Here is a 15,395-nt window from a genome sequence, read left to right as displayed (position 1 = left end):
CGTCGCCTCACAGCGCCTCCCTCGCGTTTAGAGGTTTCTTACATTTTCAATCAGTGCAGGGACGGTCTCTCCCTCACGCAGGGATGCGCGACCCACCAACCCTTCTCAGTATCCATGATCATCGGCTGTGAGGGTTTCTGAGGCTGAGGTGCCGGCTCACGGTCGGACAGTGGGTTCATCGCCCACGTCTGATCCGCAGGGCAGCTGGCAGGCATGCAGAACGCACGCGGACGCTGTTGGCTTGCTTAGACATTCAGTCTTGGTTTTGTCACCTATATCTTTGAGTGTCATTGGTGCGCCAGGTTCGAAAAGAACAAACAAAATTCGAAATGGGATTCCAATCGCCCAATTGAACTTAAAAGTGAGAATGGGGGAGTGCACCGCGTCGGTGCCAGCGGGAGCCGGTATTTCCACAGACGAAAACGGTTTGTTTCAATACAACAGAACAAAAATTTCAGGGTAAAAGAACGTTATTAACATAACGAAAATATTCGGGGGATATATTTATCGTTATTCTTCTGTAACATTAAATGATACCGGCCATTATTCGGCTATCATAATAACGTTACAGGCATACCCAATAACAATGTCGTTGCGTCATTTTAAGTTATTACTGTTAACCGGTAATTTTGTAACGGGCTGTATTGTAGCCAAAGCAATAACGTTAATTCCTTCCCGTGCGTTATGGAATAAAATTGTACCCCTTAACAATAACTTTAACGTTATTTCATGATTTCGGTTAAGTTACCACGCCCTGCCGGCGCCCTCGGACGTCCGGGCGGAGGGTGGCGGCGCGGCGGCCGGGCGCGTCGAGTCGGGATTGAAAGTGCGGCAAAGTCTTGGAGAGTGCCGCCGAAATAAAACTTGCGCGACGCGACGGGGCAAGGCGGGGCGAGGCTGGCGGGGCGCTCATTGGAGGCCCGGCCCGGCGTCCGGGGTAGTTAGCGGGGCGGTGCTGACGCTGACGACACCCGGCCTGACTCTGACTCTCTGCCGCCCTGATTGCAGATGACGCCCATGGTGGACGCGCGGCTGCGCGAGCCCCTCAACAGAGTGCGCCTGCTGTCCGTGCCGCGCCACACCCTGGAGACGACGCACTTGCTGTACGAGGGCACCTTCGGCCAGGTGTTCCGCGGCCACTGGCGCGCCAGGCCCGGCCACCAGGAGGACGCCATCGTCAAGACTGTCTCAGGTAAGGTCTCGCCGCCGATTCACAGTGGGCGAGAAGACCGGCAAAGGCAGCCAATACTCTAAAGCGTTTTGAGCTCCAGAGTCGCTGAACAAAGACTCGAACCGAGCGTGTGACCCCACCAATGAGTTCCTCGTTCGGAGAGCAATCCGTTGATGGAGGAGTCACACGTTCGGTTCAAGTCTCTTTCAGGGACTCTGGAGCTCAAAATGCGCTCGGAATTTTGGCCGCCTCCACCAGTCTTTTGGCCACCGTGCTTCTGGCCCACTGTGCGCATGCCTGCCCGCTTGCTGGGCGCGTCGTTTGGTGACAATTGCGAATCGTTTTGCTTCCGCAGACCAAGCCTCGGAGCTGCAGATCTCGGTGCTGCTGTCGGAGGGCCTGGCGCTGGCCGGCCTCAGCCACGAGCACATCCTGGCACCCAGGGCCGTGTCCGTCGAGCCCGGCGAGCGGCCCCTGCTGGCGTACTCCGTCAGCATCAAGTACGGCAACCTCAAGAGGTCGGTAACGCCAAACTGTTTCACCTTTCCTCAGGTCACTCCAAGCGTACTGACACCTTTGTCGCGTTTTGCACAGGTTCCTGATCCAGAACCGCACCGGCGGCGAGGGCCACTTCGCCATCCTGACGAAGGACATGGTGCACATGGCGATGCAAGTGGCGCTCGGCGTGGCGTTCCTGCACACGCACCGCGTCTGGCACCGCGACATCGCCACCCGCAACTGCATGTAGGTGTCTTGACTTGTTGTTGTTGTTGTTGTTGTTGTTGTTGTTGTTGTTTTTGTGGTGGTGGTGGTGGTGGTTCTTGTTGTCGATGAGCGCATCGGGTGCCTCGTGATCGGCTCGGTGTCTGCGGCCTCCGCCCGTGGCGCCGCGTGAAACCGAAGCCTCCCGCCGCGCTGCCGTCGCGCTGTCGCCGCGGGGGGCGGGGGCGGGCGGGGGCGGGGGCGGGGGCGGGGGCGGGGGCGGGGACGGGGGCGGGCGGGGGCCGTGGGGGTGGGGTGGCGCCAGTCCCCCGGCCCGCCGGCGCCACGCTGTTGTTGTTGCTGATCCCCTTAATCCACGGCTCGCGTTGCGTTCCTTGTCGGCAGCGTGGACCCGGACCTGCGAGTCAAGATCGCCGACCCCGGGCTGTCCAGGGACCTGTTCCCCAACGACTACCACTGCCTCGGCGACTCGGACAACCGGCCGCTCGGCTGGCTGGCCCCGGAGAGCCTGCTGCTGCGGCACTTCAGCGCCGCGTCGGACGTGGTGAGTACGCCGCCCTGATTCCGAGAGTCGTTTTGGCTGCTCTGTCTCTCTCGCGCTTCGTCACCCCGTGAGTGCGAGAGAGACAGAGACGAGCGTCAAGGAAGCGCGTTGCCTGATGGTCTAATGAGTCGTCCTGCCTGCAGTGGGCGTGGGGAGTGCTGCTGTGGGAGCTGGTGACGCTGGCGGGACAGCCCTACCAGGAGGTGGACCCCTTCGAGATGGCCGACTTCCTCCGGGACGGCTACCGGCTGTCGCAGCCCGCCAGCTGCCCCGACGAACTGTGAGTCCCACCGACACAGCCGGCACGGTGAACATGGCGCAACGGGGGATTGACAATCTGGGGTTTGTCCGCAGGTACGGCCTGATGGCGGCGTGCTGGGTGACCGCCCCCGAGGACCGCCCCTCCATGACGCAGCTGCTGGCCGGCTTGCAGGAGTTCAGCGCCGCCCTGGGCCACTACATCTAGGCCGCCCGCAACGAGGCCTGCGCGCAGTGCGACGCGGTGCACCCGGCGGCACACGTCGCCGGCGTCCTCGGCCCACCGCGTTTCCTCGGACGGGGACGTGGAGGTCATACCGCGAGGGGGCAACGAATGGTGAATTTCGTGTCAGCCGGATTACCCCGGATTACCCCGAATTACCCCGGATTACCCCCGAATTACCTCCGGAATACAACAACAAAAATTCCTGGGTTACCTTTCGATTTAGCAGGATTACCCCGGATTACCTCAAAATTTTCCCCGATTATCCCGGATTACCTCAAAATTTCGGGTCATCCGGATTACGGATTACCAATTTGCTGTCAGCCGGATTCCCGAAGTCGTTACCCCCTCGTGATACCGTGATGCATGATCGTGTTAACCAGTGTTCTTTCCTGGCGGTGAGACGCCCGGCTGCCACTCTGGCTACATCAATTTAATGTGATACTTTTATTTTTTTGGTTCGTAAATACCCAAATGGGAAAAAAAAGTGGATACAACTGCCACTAGTTTATTATTGTGAATACTTCTTATTAGTCCACTATTTGTCAAGAATTTTTAATTAAAGTATATTTATTGAAGTTATATGTTTTTTAAGTTGTGAAATAATTAATATGTACCTTATTAGATGTTGTCGATATTTGTTGCATTCGTCTCTTCTTCGGTGTATATTTTAGTGCCAATAATATCAGTGAGAAAATACCTGTTCTGTTATCCCATGTGTTACATTATTGTTATTGGGAGAAATTCTATTCATGTCGCCGTAGACTATTCAAACATTCAGTATTACCTCATAAACATGAACGTCTAAAAAAGAAACTGCTTGGACCATCATTGTGGGCATTTAGCTCTGTCACGTATGAGACAAAGTGAAGAGACATATTGGAATTTTTCCCAAATTTTTCTGCTATGTTTTGTTACAATTCATTCGATTAATGTCGATAGTTCTCTATAGAACACAACAACTCGTCACAGTTACTTGTAATCAGAACTTTCTTTGTGTCACTCTCAATCTTTTACCCTAGATGTCTAGACATGATAAAATCTCATTTTACTGTATTATCAGCCTCTGCGCGCTGTAAACAAAATAGATACTGTTTCAATGTTCGGTACTCATTGGTAAGACATTGGTATATTGATCGTATGATCGACTGTTTTCAATTATTAAAATTCGATGTTTTTTGCATAAACTGTGTTGTGTCACACTCATTTCAACCTTGTCCGAGTCCGAACCTCCAAGTCGTTCAAAATAATTTTTCATCGAGAGGCCATCACAGGCCACTCCACTGGAATTTCCCACACGCTAGATCTGGCTCCGCCACTGGCAAAGAGAGCACATCAGACTGATTCCGAGAGTCGTTTTCGCCGCTGTCGTCTCTCTCGCACTCATGAGACGTCCCCTGTTCGAGCGAGAGGGACAGAGAGATGAAAGCGACTCTCGGAATCGGTCTGCAGGGTGGTCAGAGGCCAGAGAGGCATTCCCGCCGCGGCCTCGCCGCCCAAAAGCACTGTCAGTGCCGGGGCAGAGGCCGAGGCACTGCTAATCACATTCCAGAGAGGACAGCCCCGGCCCGGCCAGGGCGGAGGGCTGCAGGGCCGAGAGTTCGCCTAGTACCACGCAACTACAATGGGTTTCGCACACAACACTGGGGCATGAAAAAATGTTCCCCAAAATTAAATTCTGATAAAAACTGGAACTGCTCGGCACCCACACCATAAACTTTGGACCACGCGCCGTGGGGCCGCACTAAAGCCATCGACGCCAAAATATATGGCAGTCATTCAAATTCGCCGCCTCAAAATTGGACGCCAAGAGAAGAAAATAAAATAATAATAATAAAATCTTGTGCAATTTTTGAGCCATTTCTTTTAATACGGCGGATTCCACGCGGCCGGGCTGTGGTGGCTATGGTGGGCAGCGCGCGAGACGAAGAGAGAGGGATGACTCGGGGGCGGGGCAGGGAGCGGGAGTGAGAGCGCGCGGGGCTGACGGGGGCGCGTCACGGCGGAATCCACTCATTCTCCCCATGCAGCGCCGAGGCAGCGCCAGTGCCAGCGCCGCCCGCATTCACTTTTATTCCAGAATAACACAGGAAATAAAAGCAGAGGGTCACCCAGACGGGCCGCATTCCGAGCCGACACTCGCAGAAAGAGAAAGGCAGAGCAGCCCCACACAGCACCTCGCCACACAGTGAGCCAAGCAGAGCCAAGCGGAGTGGGAGCAGGAAGCAGGGCAGGAGGTGCAGGGTAGGCTAGGTACCTGTTTTTAAGCGGTCTTGCTACCGCTTCTAGCTCTGCATCCGATCCCACTCATCCCATCCCATCCATCCACCCATCCAGCGCGCTCGGAGGGGACTGCATTAGTCGGTTCGTCGTCGTCGTTTTTTCGATCCAAGTTCTTTAGGTTCGACCTCGGTTTTGTCCGACCTCATCGGTTTTCCGACCCACTGGGGAAGAGGAAAACTGCTTCGAAAAAGGGTCAGAATGGTCGAGCCGGCGGGTAGTATGATGAATTCGGCGTTCAACTGGTGGAGTTGTGGGCACGGCGACGACACGGCGTGACGGTGCGCGCGGAAGACGCATCACGGCGGGGGGAGGGGGCGCTTTGTTTCTCTTTAATGACATTAACTAGCAATTAACATGCAGGCAGGCTCAAGGAGCGGCAGGCCGACCCCTCACCGCTCCGGAGACACCGGCGGCACCGCTTCCTAGCCTCGTGCGCTGTCGCTGCCGGCGGCCTCGTGGACCCCGTCGTGGACCCCGTGGACCCGCGGCGACGAGGCTTGGACACGGGCCCGGCCCGGCCCGCCGCCACGCACCATGGGCAGCATGGCGGCAGGACACTGCGGCCTCGATACACTATAATGGCCTTCGTGGACCCGCCGGGCACACGGCCCCATGCGGTCCGAGGCTGAGGGAGGCCGGGACCGAATTAAGGTTAACGGTCGGGGCCGGCGCGGCGGGGCCGCCGAGCGCCCGGCGGGTAGGCAAGCCGGCCGCACCCGCGTCGCAGCGTTGCCTATCCCGCAGCGTGCAGGCGCCGAGGCCCGCAACGGTTGCCTGCACCGTGCACTGCAAGGGCGGCAGCGCGTTTGACTGTGTCATCGGCGTTCCGACTGGGACGCCAAGCCTCCCCGGCCTGGAGGCTCCAGGGATGCAGCCCCACCCCGCCCCGCCACGTGTGCGACGGGACCTGGAAGCACTCCAACCGTATGACGAAGGGGGAAGGAATGGAAAAATATTGCCTTGAGGAACAGGGTCAGGCGCGCCGGGCAGGGGGAGGCGGCTGGCGGCGTCCCTCCCAGACAGAGAATGAAACAGGTGTGGGTCTCCCTGCGGGAAGGTTGACTTATATTAATGCAGGGATGGCTGGCCTGTGCCCTTCTCCAAAAGGGCTGTGTGGGCTTTGGGGGACGTGCGGTTGCGAGGCGGGGGAGGGGAGGGGAGGGGTCTGGGAGGCGAGAAGCTCCTCCGGCCACCCCGCTGGCGTCCTCGTGACGAAAACGAAGGGCGACAGCAGGGGGCCCGGGGATAAGCCTGTTGCAAATAGACACCGAGCACGCCGTTGTTACGGAGGTGGGGCAAGAACGTGAACGTTTCACCGCACTCCTCCGCGTTTCCAGTTCCATTTCTTTTTCGAAAACACGTGACGTGTTGGGAAAGAAAAGTAACTGCGCGATGACCGCAGTTCGAGGCCCTGGAGGTCTGTGCACTGCCTTACAGTGTGTCTGGCGCGCTTAGTCGCGTCGCGACCCTTGACGCCGCGCGGGCGTGGCGGGCCTGGCGGCGTGGCGGGCCGCAGCAGGGGGTCCCGCGCCGCGCGCCAAGATGGTGCGCGCCGCCAGCGCTGGCACTCCGCGGTAATAGCTTGTTTTACACTTCAAAGAGTCAATTTACTTTTTGAACGAAAAGTTGAATGGCAGACATAATCTGCTGGTGGCGGCCCGCCCGGCCCGCCCGCCCCGCCTGGGGTGGCCGGGCCAAAAGGAGAGAATGAGGCGAGGGGAGTGGGTGGGGGAGTAGTTGTGTGATGAGGGAGTGTGTAAGAGTGAGTGAGTATGTGTGAGGGCGGCGCTTTGTGCCGCGGGGGGGGGGGGGGAGGGGCTGCAAGTCAGGTGCCGCTCAGGGAGTAGCCGGCCAAGGGGTGGGGCGGGGCGGGGCGGGGTGTAATGCACAATGGGGATTCAATTCGCCACAGGAAATTGCCCCATTACTGCTCTGAATGGCCTCCTCTCGGCACCGCCGTGCCAAATTCAAATACTGTACACACGTCCAGTCAGTCAGGCGGGCAGGCAGACAGGCGGGTAGGCAGGCAGGCAGGCGGCCTGGCAGTCGGGCTGACGTGCGGGGCCAGGTGTAAAGTAGTTAGTCTCCCAGATGGGATTAAGCGATACTCAGGCATTGAAGCGGGAGTGCGCCTCGCTGTCGCCCGGCGGCTCAGCTCAGCCTCGACGCAGGACGGGGAGACGGAGGAGTCTCGTCCTGAAACTCTCCGAAAAACACAGGCCACTCCTTAATTTGTTTGAACAAAAAATGAAAAGTTGAACCCACGACCCTTACCGCTCGCAATGGTTTTCGATCCACCTGGTGGGTAACAGGACAAAATACGTCTTGTACGTCAAACTGCTTAATTTGGTTGAACGTCGGCCGTTTTCTCGGATTCCGAGGCGTTTCCAGTGGAGGTACGACGGAGCGCGGAAGTAACGCACCTGGCGGTCCCAAACCCGGGCCTAAAGCAGCATTCGCGCCAATACGGCATGCGCCAGGGCGCGCTACACGCACTCACACACGCACATTATCCCGTGTACGGCCGTAACACGCGGACGACGCGCGTCTTATACGAGCAGACGCATAACCCGGCAGCACTCCGGCCAGATTTCATGACGCGCCAAAACTGTGCTTGACGTCGTCGTTGTTGCTCGGCAGCAAGACGACGCGGCGGAATGGCAGGTCCTGCCGCGGGGAAAGTCGGACGCGCAGGACACTGTAAGGAAAAGCCAAGTCCTGGGAACTGACCGAGATTCATGGGAATCCCGGGAGACGTGGATTATTACCGGTTCAAGTTCTACAGAGAATCCCTGCATTTAGGTCCTAGTCTGGCTAGAATCTAAAGGTAGCATCGCCGAAAATGTCGTCTGTGCAGCCCGGACCCAGGCCATTTTAGAAGTCTTGCCTTTGGCGTGTGGTACCCTGGTCTGTGGTTTAGCAGAGTCTCGGGTTCGAATCCGCACTCCGCCTCTCATTTTCTCGCCGCAGTCTTGTCCCGGCGGATCGACCGCGGGTGCCGTTCGGTGGAGAAAAGATTATGAGAAGCCCTCCGGGAGACGCCCGGCCCGGCCCAGCCCAGCCCACTCGGGGCTAAATGTCGACGGCCGAGTGTGCGCGTGCGTGCGTCGGTGTCTCTGTCTTTGTCTGTTTCCTCGTGCGTCTGTGTGTGTGTGAGTGCGTCTGTCCCTCTGTGTGGGTGTGTGTCTGTCTGTGTGTGTGTGTGTGTGTGTTGTGTGTGTGTGTCTGTGTGTGTGTGTCGTCTGTGCGAGGCGGGAGGGGGCGTAGGCGTCGGATGATGAGAGGGGCGGCGCTGACATTAAGCCTGGTGACGCAGCTCGGGAGGTGACTCGCCAAGAGAGAGAGAGAGGCGCCTCCTCGGCAAAGACGACAAGGACAGCGAGAGCGGCGGCAACAACGCCAAATGCCTGTGCGCGAAAAGGGTAATAACCGGCTCATTTGGAGTATGCCAGGGGCGGGGCGGGCTGCAGCGCGCGAGGCGGCGAGGCGGCGGGCCTTAAAAGTTGCTGTCGTTGCCGCCCGCCTGTCCGCCGTCGCGCCGTCCCGCACCAGCCTTCCGTCAGGATACCATCTCTCTGCCGAAAAAGATGGGACGAGACAAACAAGCACGAAAACGCGCTGCACCGCACAAGCAGCTTGCAAATGCTCGAGGCAGTTCGGTGCATCGCGCGGCTGCTGTCAGATTCCCTCCCCTCCCCTTTTTTTGTGCCAATTTCGTGCATGATGTACTCGGCGAGAGGAATCAGAGGGAAGCGAGAGGAGCCGAGAGGCGCCGGACGCCGGCCTGCAGGCTGAGGGTCGTTTCCGTCGCTCTGTCTCTCTCGCACCGTTACGGGACGCACATAAGTGCGAGAGAGACAGAGCGGCGAAAGCGACTCTCGGCATCGGCCTGCTGGCGCCTGGTGCTGCCTGTGTGGCATTGTGGGGTATTACAATGCGATCGTGGGGCGGTGGCGATAAGTCGTCCCCGGGGAAGCACCTCGCCCTGCGTCGCCCCGCGTCGCCCATCCCCCTCCCCCTCCCATCGCCCGCCCCGCCACGAGTCCCGGCGCCTCACCCTTCACGACGAGGACGACGTCGACGAGACGTATTTCGGTTTGCGCCGAAAATGGCGGCGATTTGGCCGGACGACCGCCTGCCGGCGGGTTGAGTAACGGCCGCCGCCAGGACGGCCAGCACACTGATTCCGAGAGTCGTTTTCGTCGCTCTGTCTCTCTCGCACTCATAGTGCGTGCCGTATGGGTGCGAGAGAGACAGAGCGACGAAGACGACTCTCGGAAACAGTCTGCAGGACCGCCAGGCTCCCCGTCGAGGCCGTCACCGTCCACAGGTCGCCGCGCCGCGGCCGCACCTGCACTGTGGCCTCGGTGGCGCTCCCTGGCGGCCGCCCCGCAAACTAATGTGCAGTAATTATATAGCGGGGCAGCACCGCCAAAGCGGAGCGGGGCGAGCGGAGCGCACAGTGGAGCGCCGGGCCGCTCTCTTTATTTATTTTATGACGGCAAATTTACTACGGAGTCCCCTAATGGCGGAGGAGGCAAAGGTCGCGGAGGCAGGGGCGGCCCAGGTGAGGGGGGGGGGGCATTGTTGTGCGGGGGCAGAAAAATGCCGGCGAGGGCTCCGCCAGGCTCTGCGGGGGGGGGGGGGGGGGGACGGCGACGCCTACGCGACACGACCGCCGCCGTCGCTACAGTGTGCATGACGGCGAGGACGGCGTGGCCACCGCACCGGTGGACGCCGCGCGGTTTGGCCAAATTACCGACGTGATGGTCGGCGTAAAAACACGGCAACCTTCCGCGAGGGCGTGCGGCGCGGGGCTTGGATTACCGCCGTGGCGCTCGCGTTCGCACCTCCCTCTGGCCCGCGGCCACGGCCACTGCGGCCTCGTGGAGAGAGCGAGAGACAGGGAGAGGGAGTCACTCTCGCGCCCAATTTGCAAGTTCGTAAATGCGAGCGACGGAGAAGGAGACCGCCGGCTGTGCGGGAAGCTAATGGGGATAGAGGGAGAAGGAGACGCCCTTCCGCGACTCATTGGGCTGGGTCTGGGTTGGGTGCGCGGCCCGCCACCGCCGCCACCCTCGAGGCCGCGAGGGAGCTCGACGACGAGGGATGCACGCCCCGCCCCGCCGGCCCGCCAGCCCGCCGGCACGAGTACGCTAAGTGAGGAAATGTGTTCTGGCGGGGTGCGTATGTTTGGCGAGAGCGTGCTGCGTGTCGGGGAGAAAAGCGAACCGTATCAAAGAGCACGATGAGACGAGCACACTGCGCGGGGACGAAAACGAAGTGCCAATGACGACCTGAGTAACCAGTTTGGAGAACGCCGCAGTGCCGCACAGCAAGAAGTATATCAAGAAGAGGGAATTCGAAGTCGGACCCATCAACAAACGTAAAAATTGAAATAGAGCCCAGAAGTGCGTGGTTTCGAACCAGAGACCTGCAAGTTGGCGGTCAAGCACTAAGTGCCCGCGGCTAACGCGGCAGCTCTACGACGCGGCCGTTCGTTGGCGGCAGGCCTCGCTGATAAGGCCGGGCGGCGCGTGCCTCGGATTGCGCCGCGTAGCGCCGCACCCCAGGCCTAGTCCCCGTCTTGTGGGGTCCAACATCGAACATCGCAAGCGCATTAGTCGCCATCTTCGCTGTGCTTGCAGTGCCCTGGCAGTGCCGCGCCACTGTTTGTCCGGCCGACGCTATCTAAACAAGGCGCGGCCTGCAGCCTGCTCTGGGGATTTGCAGCCCGCGCAGCCCCTGCACCCCCCGAGCCTCTACGACGAGATCGCCCACCCCGACAACCACTTGCAGTAGTCGCCTCGGCCTGCCCCGAAGCACCCCGAGAGGCTTGCCGCCGGCGTCGTGAGCCCCGAGATGCTGCCGCAGCGGCCCCGCCCTGGCAGTCTGGCAGCCCGTCGCCGCGGGCCACGATTTTCAATCTGCCAGGGAAGCAAATTCCGGCACTCCGACACAGCGCCGCTACATCCACGACATCCAGGGCCGCGGCGGCGCGGCGGCCAAGGCCCTCGCTCTGCACGCGCCGCGTCGTATCAAGGGCCGCCGTCAATCAGACCGCCAACTTATCCGCGCGCTCTCTCGCACACCGCCGCGGCTGGCTTGTTGCTTCGCGACCCCTGGCAGTCACATCCACGGCAAGAGGGAGAGAGAGAGAGAGTAAGAGTAAGAGAGAGAGAGAGAGAGAGAGAGAGAGAGAGAGAGAGAGAGAGAGAGAGAGAGAGAGAGAGAGAGAGAGAGGAGCCGTGCGAGTGACAGCAGCGCCCTGCGGCCCGCCCCGGCCGCCGACAAGACGGAGCCGGGGGGCGTGAGCCCGCCAACTCCGCCACGCTCCGGGGCGCGCGGAGCCCGGCGCCGAGGCCGAGGTGCGGCGAGAGGAGATCTGTCAATCAGCAGGGGGCCGTGTCGGCGGCAGGGCGGCGGGGCGTTCGGGGAAGCAGCCCCACCAAACGGCGCGGGAGGCCGCGGTGAAATAACGTTTCATCAACAGATGCCCTTCCCTTCCCCTTCCCCTCCCCGCTGTGGACCGCGTCCAGCACACGCCGCGCCGCGCCCGGTGCGACGAGGCCCGGCCCTGGAGTCTGCGCTTGGCCCGCGGTAGGGTTGAGTCCCGCTGCACTCGGCGCACGCGGAACGTCCCCGTCGGACAGGTGCGCAAAACAAAATGACACTGCGAAACTCGATTTGCGCTCATCAGGGGCAGCCAGCAGCGGTGTCTGTCTGCTCGTCTCCCCCCGCGGGCTGGTTCCGAAAGCGCTTTGTCGCCGTCTCTCTCGCAATGAGCATGCCGCCCGCTGGCTCGCGGTCCTAAATGAATCGCGGCATGCTGTCTCACGTATCAAAGCGGCGGGGCGGGGCGGGGCGGGGCGGGGCGGGAGGCTGCACGATAACGGTCCCTGTCCTCCCTAAGGGCCTCGCCGGCCTCGGCTAGCCTCGGTGCCTTGCGCTGCGGCCCTACTGCCTCCCCTCAAACGAAGCAATTAAGTACCAATAAAACAAGGACGCCGCCCCATGGCGCCCCGCCCCGCCCCGCCCCATGCAGGTCTGCAGGGTGGATGATGGGCAGGCCGCGGATTCGCACCCCGCCACCCTGGCAGGCTGGCAGGCCGGCCGCCCCGCCGATGCTGGCGGCAAGACGGCGCCCTCGGCCCTCGGCGAGAGTGGCCATCCAAGGGCGAAAAGGGCGTCGTCGTCGTCATCGTCGTCCACCCTGCCGGCCGGGCACCGGGCCCACCGGGCCGGCCATCCCTCAAAAGAACCGCTGAATAGAAACGGCCGATAACCTCTCCGGCGGGGCGGGGCGGGGCGCGTCTGTCTGCTAGTCGGACAGGCACTAGTCGTCGAGTCATCGGAGCAGCGCGCCGTCGAGCTCGGCGTCGAGCACGTTTGCGTTCCCCATCAGGCTCGCTCGGCTGGCCGCACAACGCCACTGTAAACGACCCCCGGCTCGGCTCGGCTTGGCTCCGTACACAGTCACTTCAAACGCCCCCGGGCCGCCGCGCTGCGCCATGCACGCCCCTGACGGACGCGGGGCACGGCGGCACGGCGCCGCGAGAGGGGAGGGGAGGGGAGGGGGGACGTCGACGTCGTCATGGCAACGATTAGGAGGAATTGTGTACGGTCCGCCGGCGACCCCCGACTGTAGGGAAATGTGAAGGAAGGAGAGCAAGGGAGGCGACGGGAGGGAGGGCGACGGAGAGAGGACGGCGGTGATGCAGGTGGAGCGAGAGAGACGGCCAGAGGGGAGGCCGGGGGAGGCTCAGGAGAGCGTCGCGCTGCTAAATGTGGAGATATGAAGAGATGAGGGGTAATGCCCGCCGCGCCCGCCGCGCCCGCCGCCCAGGTACTCCGCGGGGACCCGGCCAGGACCACGCGGATGATGGAGATTGAGAAAAACGGGACGCTGCGCAGCCACGGGGAGCCCCGTGCATGCCGACCGATGCCTGCTGGGGCTGACGGCGCGCCTCGCCGCCTCGCCTCCGGCCGCGTTAATCGTTTCCCGATCAAGGCCGGCGCCGTGGGCGTGGCGCTGCACTGCCGTTGATCACCGTCAGATTCTCCTTCCGGTCCGCTGGCTCCAGGTTGGGCCCGGGCCGGAGTCTGGCGGGGGCCGCCCACCGGCAGCACAGCACACCCACGCAGCTTTTAATCAAGTCCCGGCAGATTCGTCTGCATGCCCGCGCCTCGCCCACCCTCCCTCGTCCTGCCCGGCCCGGCCGGGCCCGGCCGCCAGGGAGGGCGCCCAGTCCTAAGGGCCGCAGTAATTTCCATTCGGGTGATGATTTCCGGAAAATTCGGGCAGGTGACGCGCAGGGAGGCGGCGGGCGTCCACAGATCGCGCCAACGCGGCGGTGGCGGCAGAACCGACGCAGCAGCCTGCCGCCACCAGGATCCACCCGGCCTTGCCGATGTAGTGCATGCGGCACTCTGTCGATGGCTCATCAGTGTAGTCCGCTCTGTTTTTACCGCCTCGGCCCTCACTCACACCACTGAGCAATCGGCGCGCAGGGCCGCGGGGGGTGGCTGCTGGTGTTATAGGCCCGAAAAAGAAAGGTGGCCGCACAATGGGGTGGCGGGGCGGGGCGGGGCGGGGCGTGGCGGGGCGTGGCGGGGCGTGGCGGGGCGTGGCGGGGCGTGGCGGGGCGGGGCGGGGCGGGGCGGGGCGTGGCGGGGCAGGCACACGCCGTGGGCAAAAAGTAAAAGGCCGCTGGAATGGCCAGCGGCCAGCGCCAGCCGCCGGGCACGGCACGTCACGGCCCGCTTCGCCTGCTTCGCCTGCTTTGGGTGATTGAAGTGGTGCAGTGAGGCGGGTGAACGCGCGGCGGTGGCGGGGCGGGGCGGGGCGGCGGGCGTCTTTGGAAAGCAGCAGTTAGCCAAAAGCAGGGACTCCGGCCGGCCCAGGCAGCCCAGCCCCCTGCCGCCGCAGCCCGTTTTGTCCCTGCTTTTCTATTCTTCTTCCACGGCAAGGACGGCTTTTTCCGCCCCAACTTTTATTCAGTCGTTTGTGGATTTCAAACTTTACTCCGCCCTGCTTCGCCTGGCTTCGCCCCCAACGACCCCGCGAGGCTCGAAACGCGGCGCGTACGCGCAGTTTTAATTTTGCATTGAGGCGTCGCGTTGTTGGTTTGCCGCGGGTACACTGACAACAACAAAAAAACAATTGTTTCCCACCGAAATTCCGGGTGTGCGTTTCAGCGCTGCACCGAGGTCCGCCACCCCTTCGTGGGATCCACGTGGGCCGCGCGCAGCCAGCTGACAAATTTAATAATTCCCCGAAAAGCCTTGCATTTTTGCCCTCCAGGTCTCCCCCTCCCCTTCGCCACGCCCCGCGCGCCAAAACGCCAAAACCAACTTTCTAATTAATCCGTGATTTCCCCTCGTGCAGCGCGCGCTGTTCACGCCTCGGCGGACCGGCGATCGCGCGCGCCGGAGTGAGTTGGATCGGACCGGGCAGCGATCGGCCGCGCCGCGCCAAAAAGTTGAAAGTGGAGTCGGGCCGCTTGTTGGTTCTCCCGATTCAGCGGCGATAATTACCTCGGCGTTACCTCGCGTTACCTCGGTTCATCTCGCGTTACCTCGCGTTGCCTCGAGCTACCCCCTCCACGGACCAGCCGAATCAAACTCCCTCTCCTTCTTGCTCTGTATGAAACCCCCGCCGAAAGTCCCCAAGGAACGCATCGCGGCCGCCACCCACGAGCCGCCGCCGCAGCGCTCTCCGTCTGCCCGTCTGTCTGTCTGTCTGTCTGTCTGTCTGTCTGTCTGTCTGTCTGTCTGTCTGTCTGTCTGTCTGTCTGTGTCGTCTGTCGTGTCTTGTCTGTCTGTCTGTCTGTCTGTCTGTCTGTCTGGCCCTCGGTCCGCCCGTCTGCCCGTCGTGTCGCCCCTTGGCCCGGACTAAGCCCAAAGCGCGCGCGGATTCGAAACAACAAAAGAGCGCCCAAACTTCCTGGGCGGAAGAGGGGGAGGCGAGGGCAGCAAAAATGAAAGAGAACACGCACTCCAGATTTTAAATTCCTGCCCCGCGGGTCGTACAAATCCCCACAATGGCGGCCGCGCTAATGCGGGGCGTGGCGTGGACTTGTTCGAATGGCAGCCTCACACAGACACAGACACACACAGACACACATGCATACACACACACAGTGCCAGAAGCTTGCTGCGCTCCGCCCTGCATTCGGAATTCGGCTAAATCC

At 61.5% G+C, this 15,395-nt stretch overlaps 1 protein-coding gene across 2 annotated transcripts in view; it reads left to right on the top strand.

Annotated features, from left to right (window-relative positions):
• LOC117649648 (tyrosine-protein kinase Dnt-like) overlaps positions 1–4,106 on the top strand; it is a 74,073-nt gene extending 69,967 nt beyond the window's left edge. For both annotated transcript variants that reach the window (XM_034392585.1, XM_034392584.1), the window contains 6 exons: positions 1,009–1,192; positions 1,527–1,689; positions 1,766–1,915; positions 2,279–2,438; positions 2,582–2,718; positions 2,793–4,106. In XM_034392585.1, the coding sequence (XP_034248476.1) occupies positions 1,009–1,192; positions 1,527–1,689; positions 1,766–1,915; positions 2,279–2,438; positions 2,582–2,718; positions 2,793–2,904 (906 nt within the window). In that variant the 3' untranslated portion in view covers positions 2,905–4,106. The remainder of the gene's footprint in view (positions 1–1,008; positions 1,193–1,526; positions 1,690–1,765; positions 1,916–2,278; positions 2,439–2,581; positions 2,719–2,792) is intronic.
• Positions 4,107–15,395: the final 11,289 nt, after the last annotated feature.

The sequence above is a fragment of the Thrips palmi genome, unplaced genomic scaffold (assembly GCF_012932325.1).
Source record: "Thrips palmi isolate BJ-2018 unplaced genomic scaffold, TpBJ-2018v1 HiC_scaffold_4, whole genome shotgun sequence".
Lineage (NCBI taxonomy): Eukaryota > Metazoa > Arthropoda > Insecta > Thysanoptera > Thripidae > Thrips > Thrips palmi.
The sequence above is the reverse complement of the archived record's forward strand: the minus strand, read 5'-3'. Positions and strand labels throughout refer to the sequence as shown.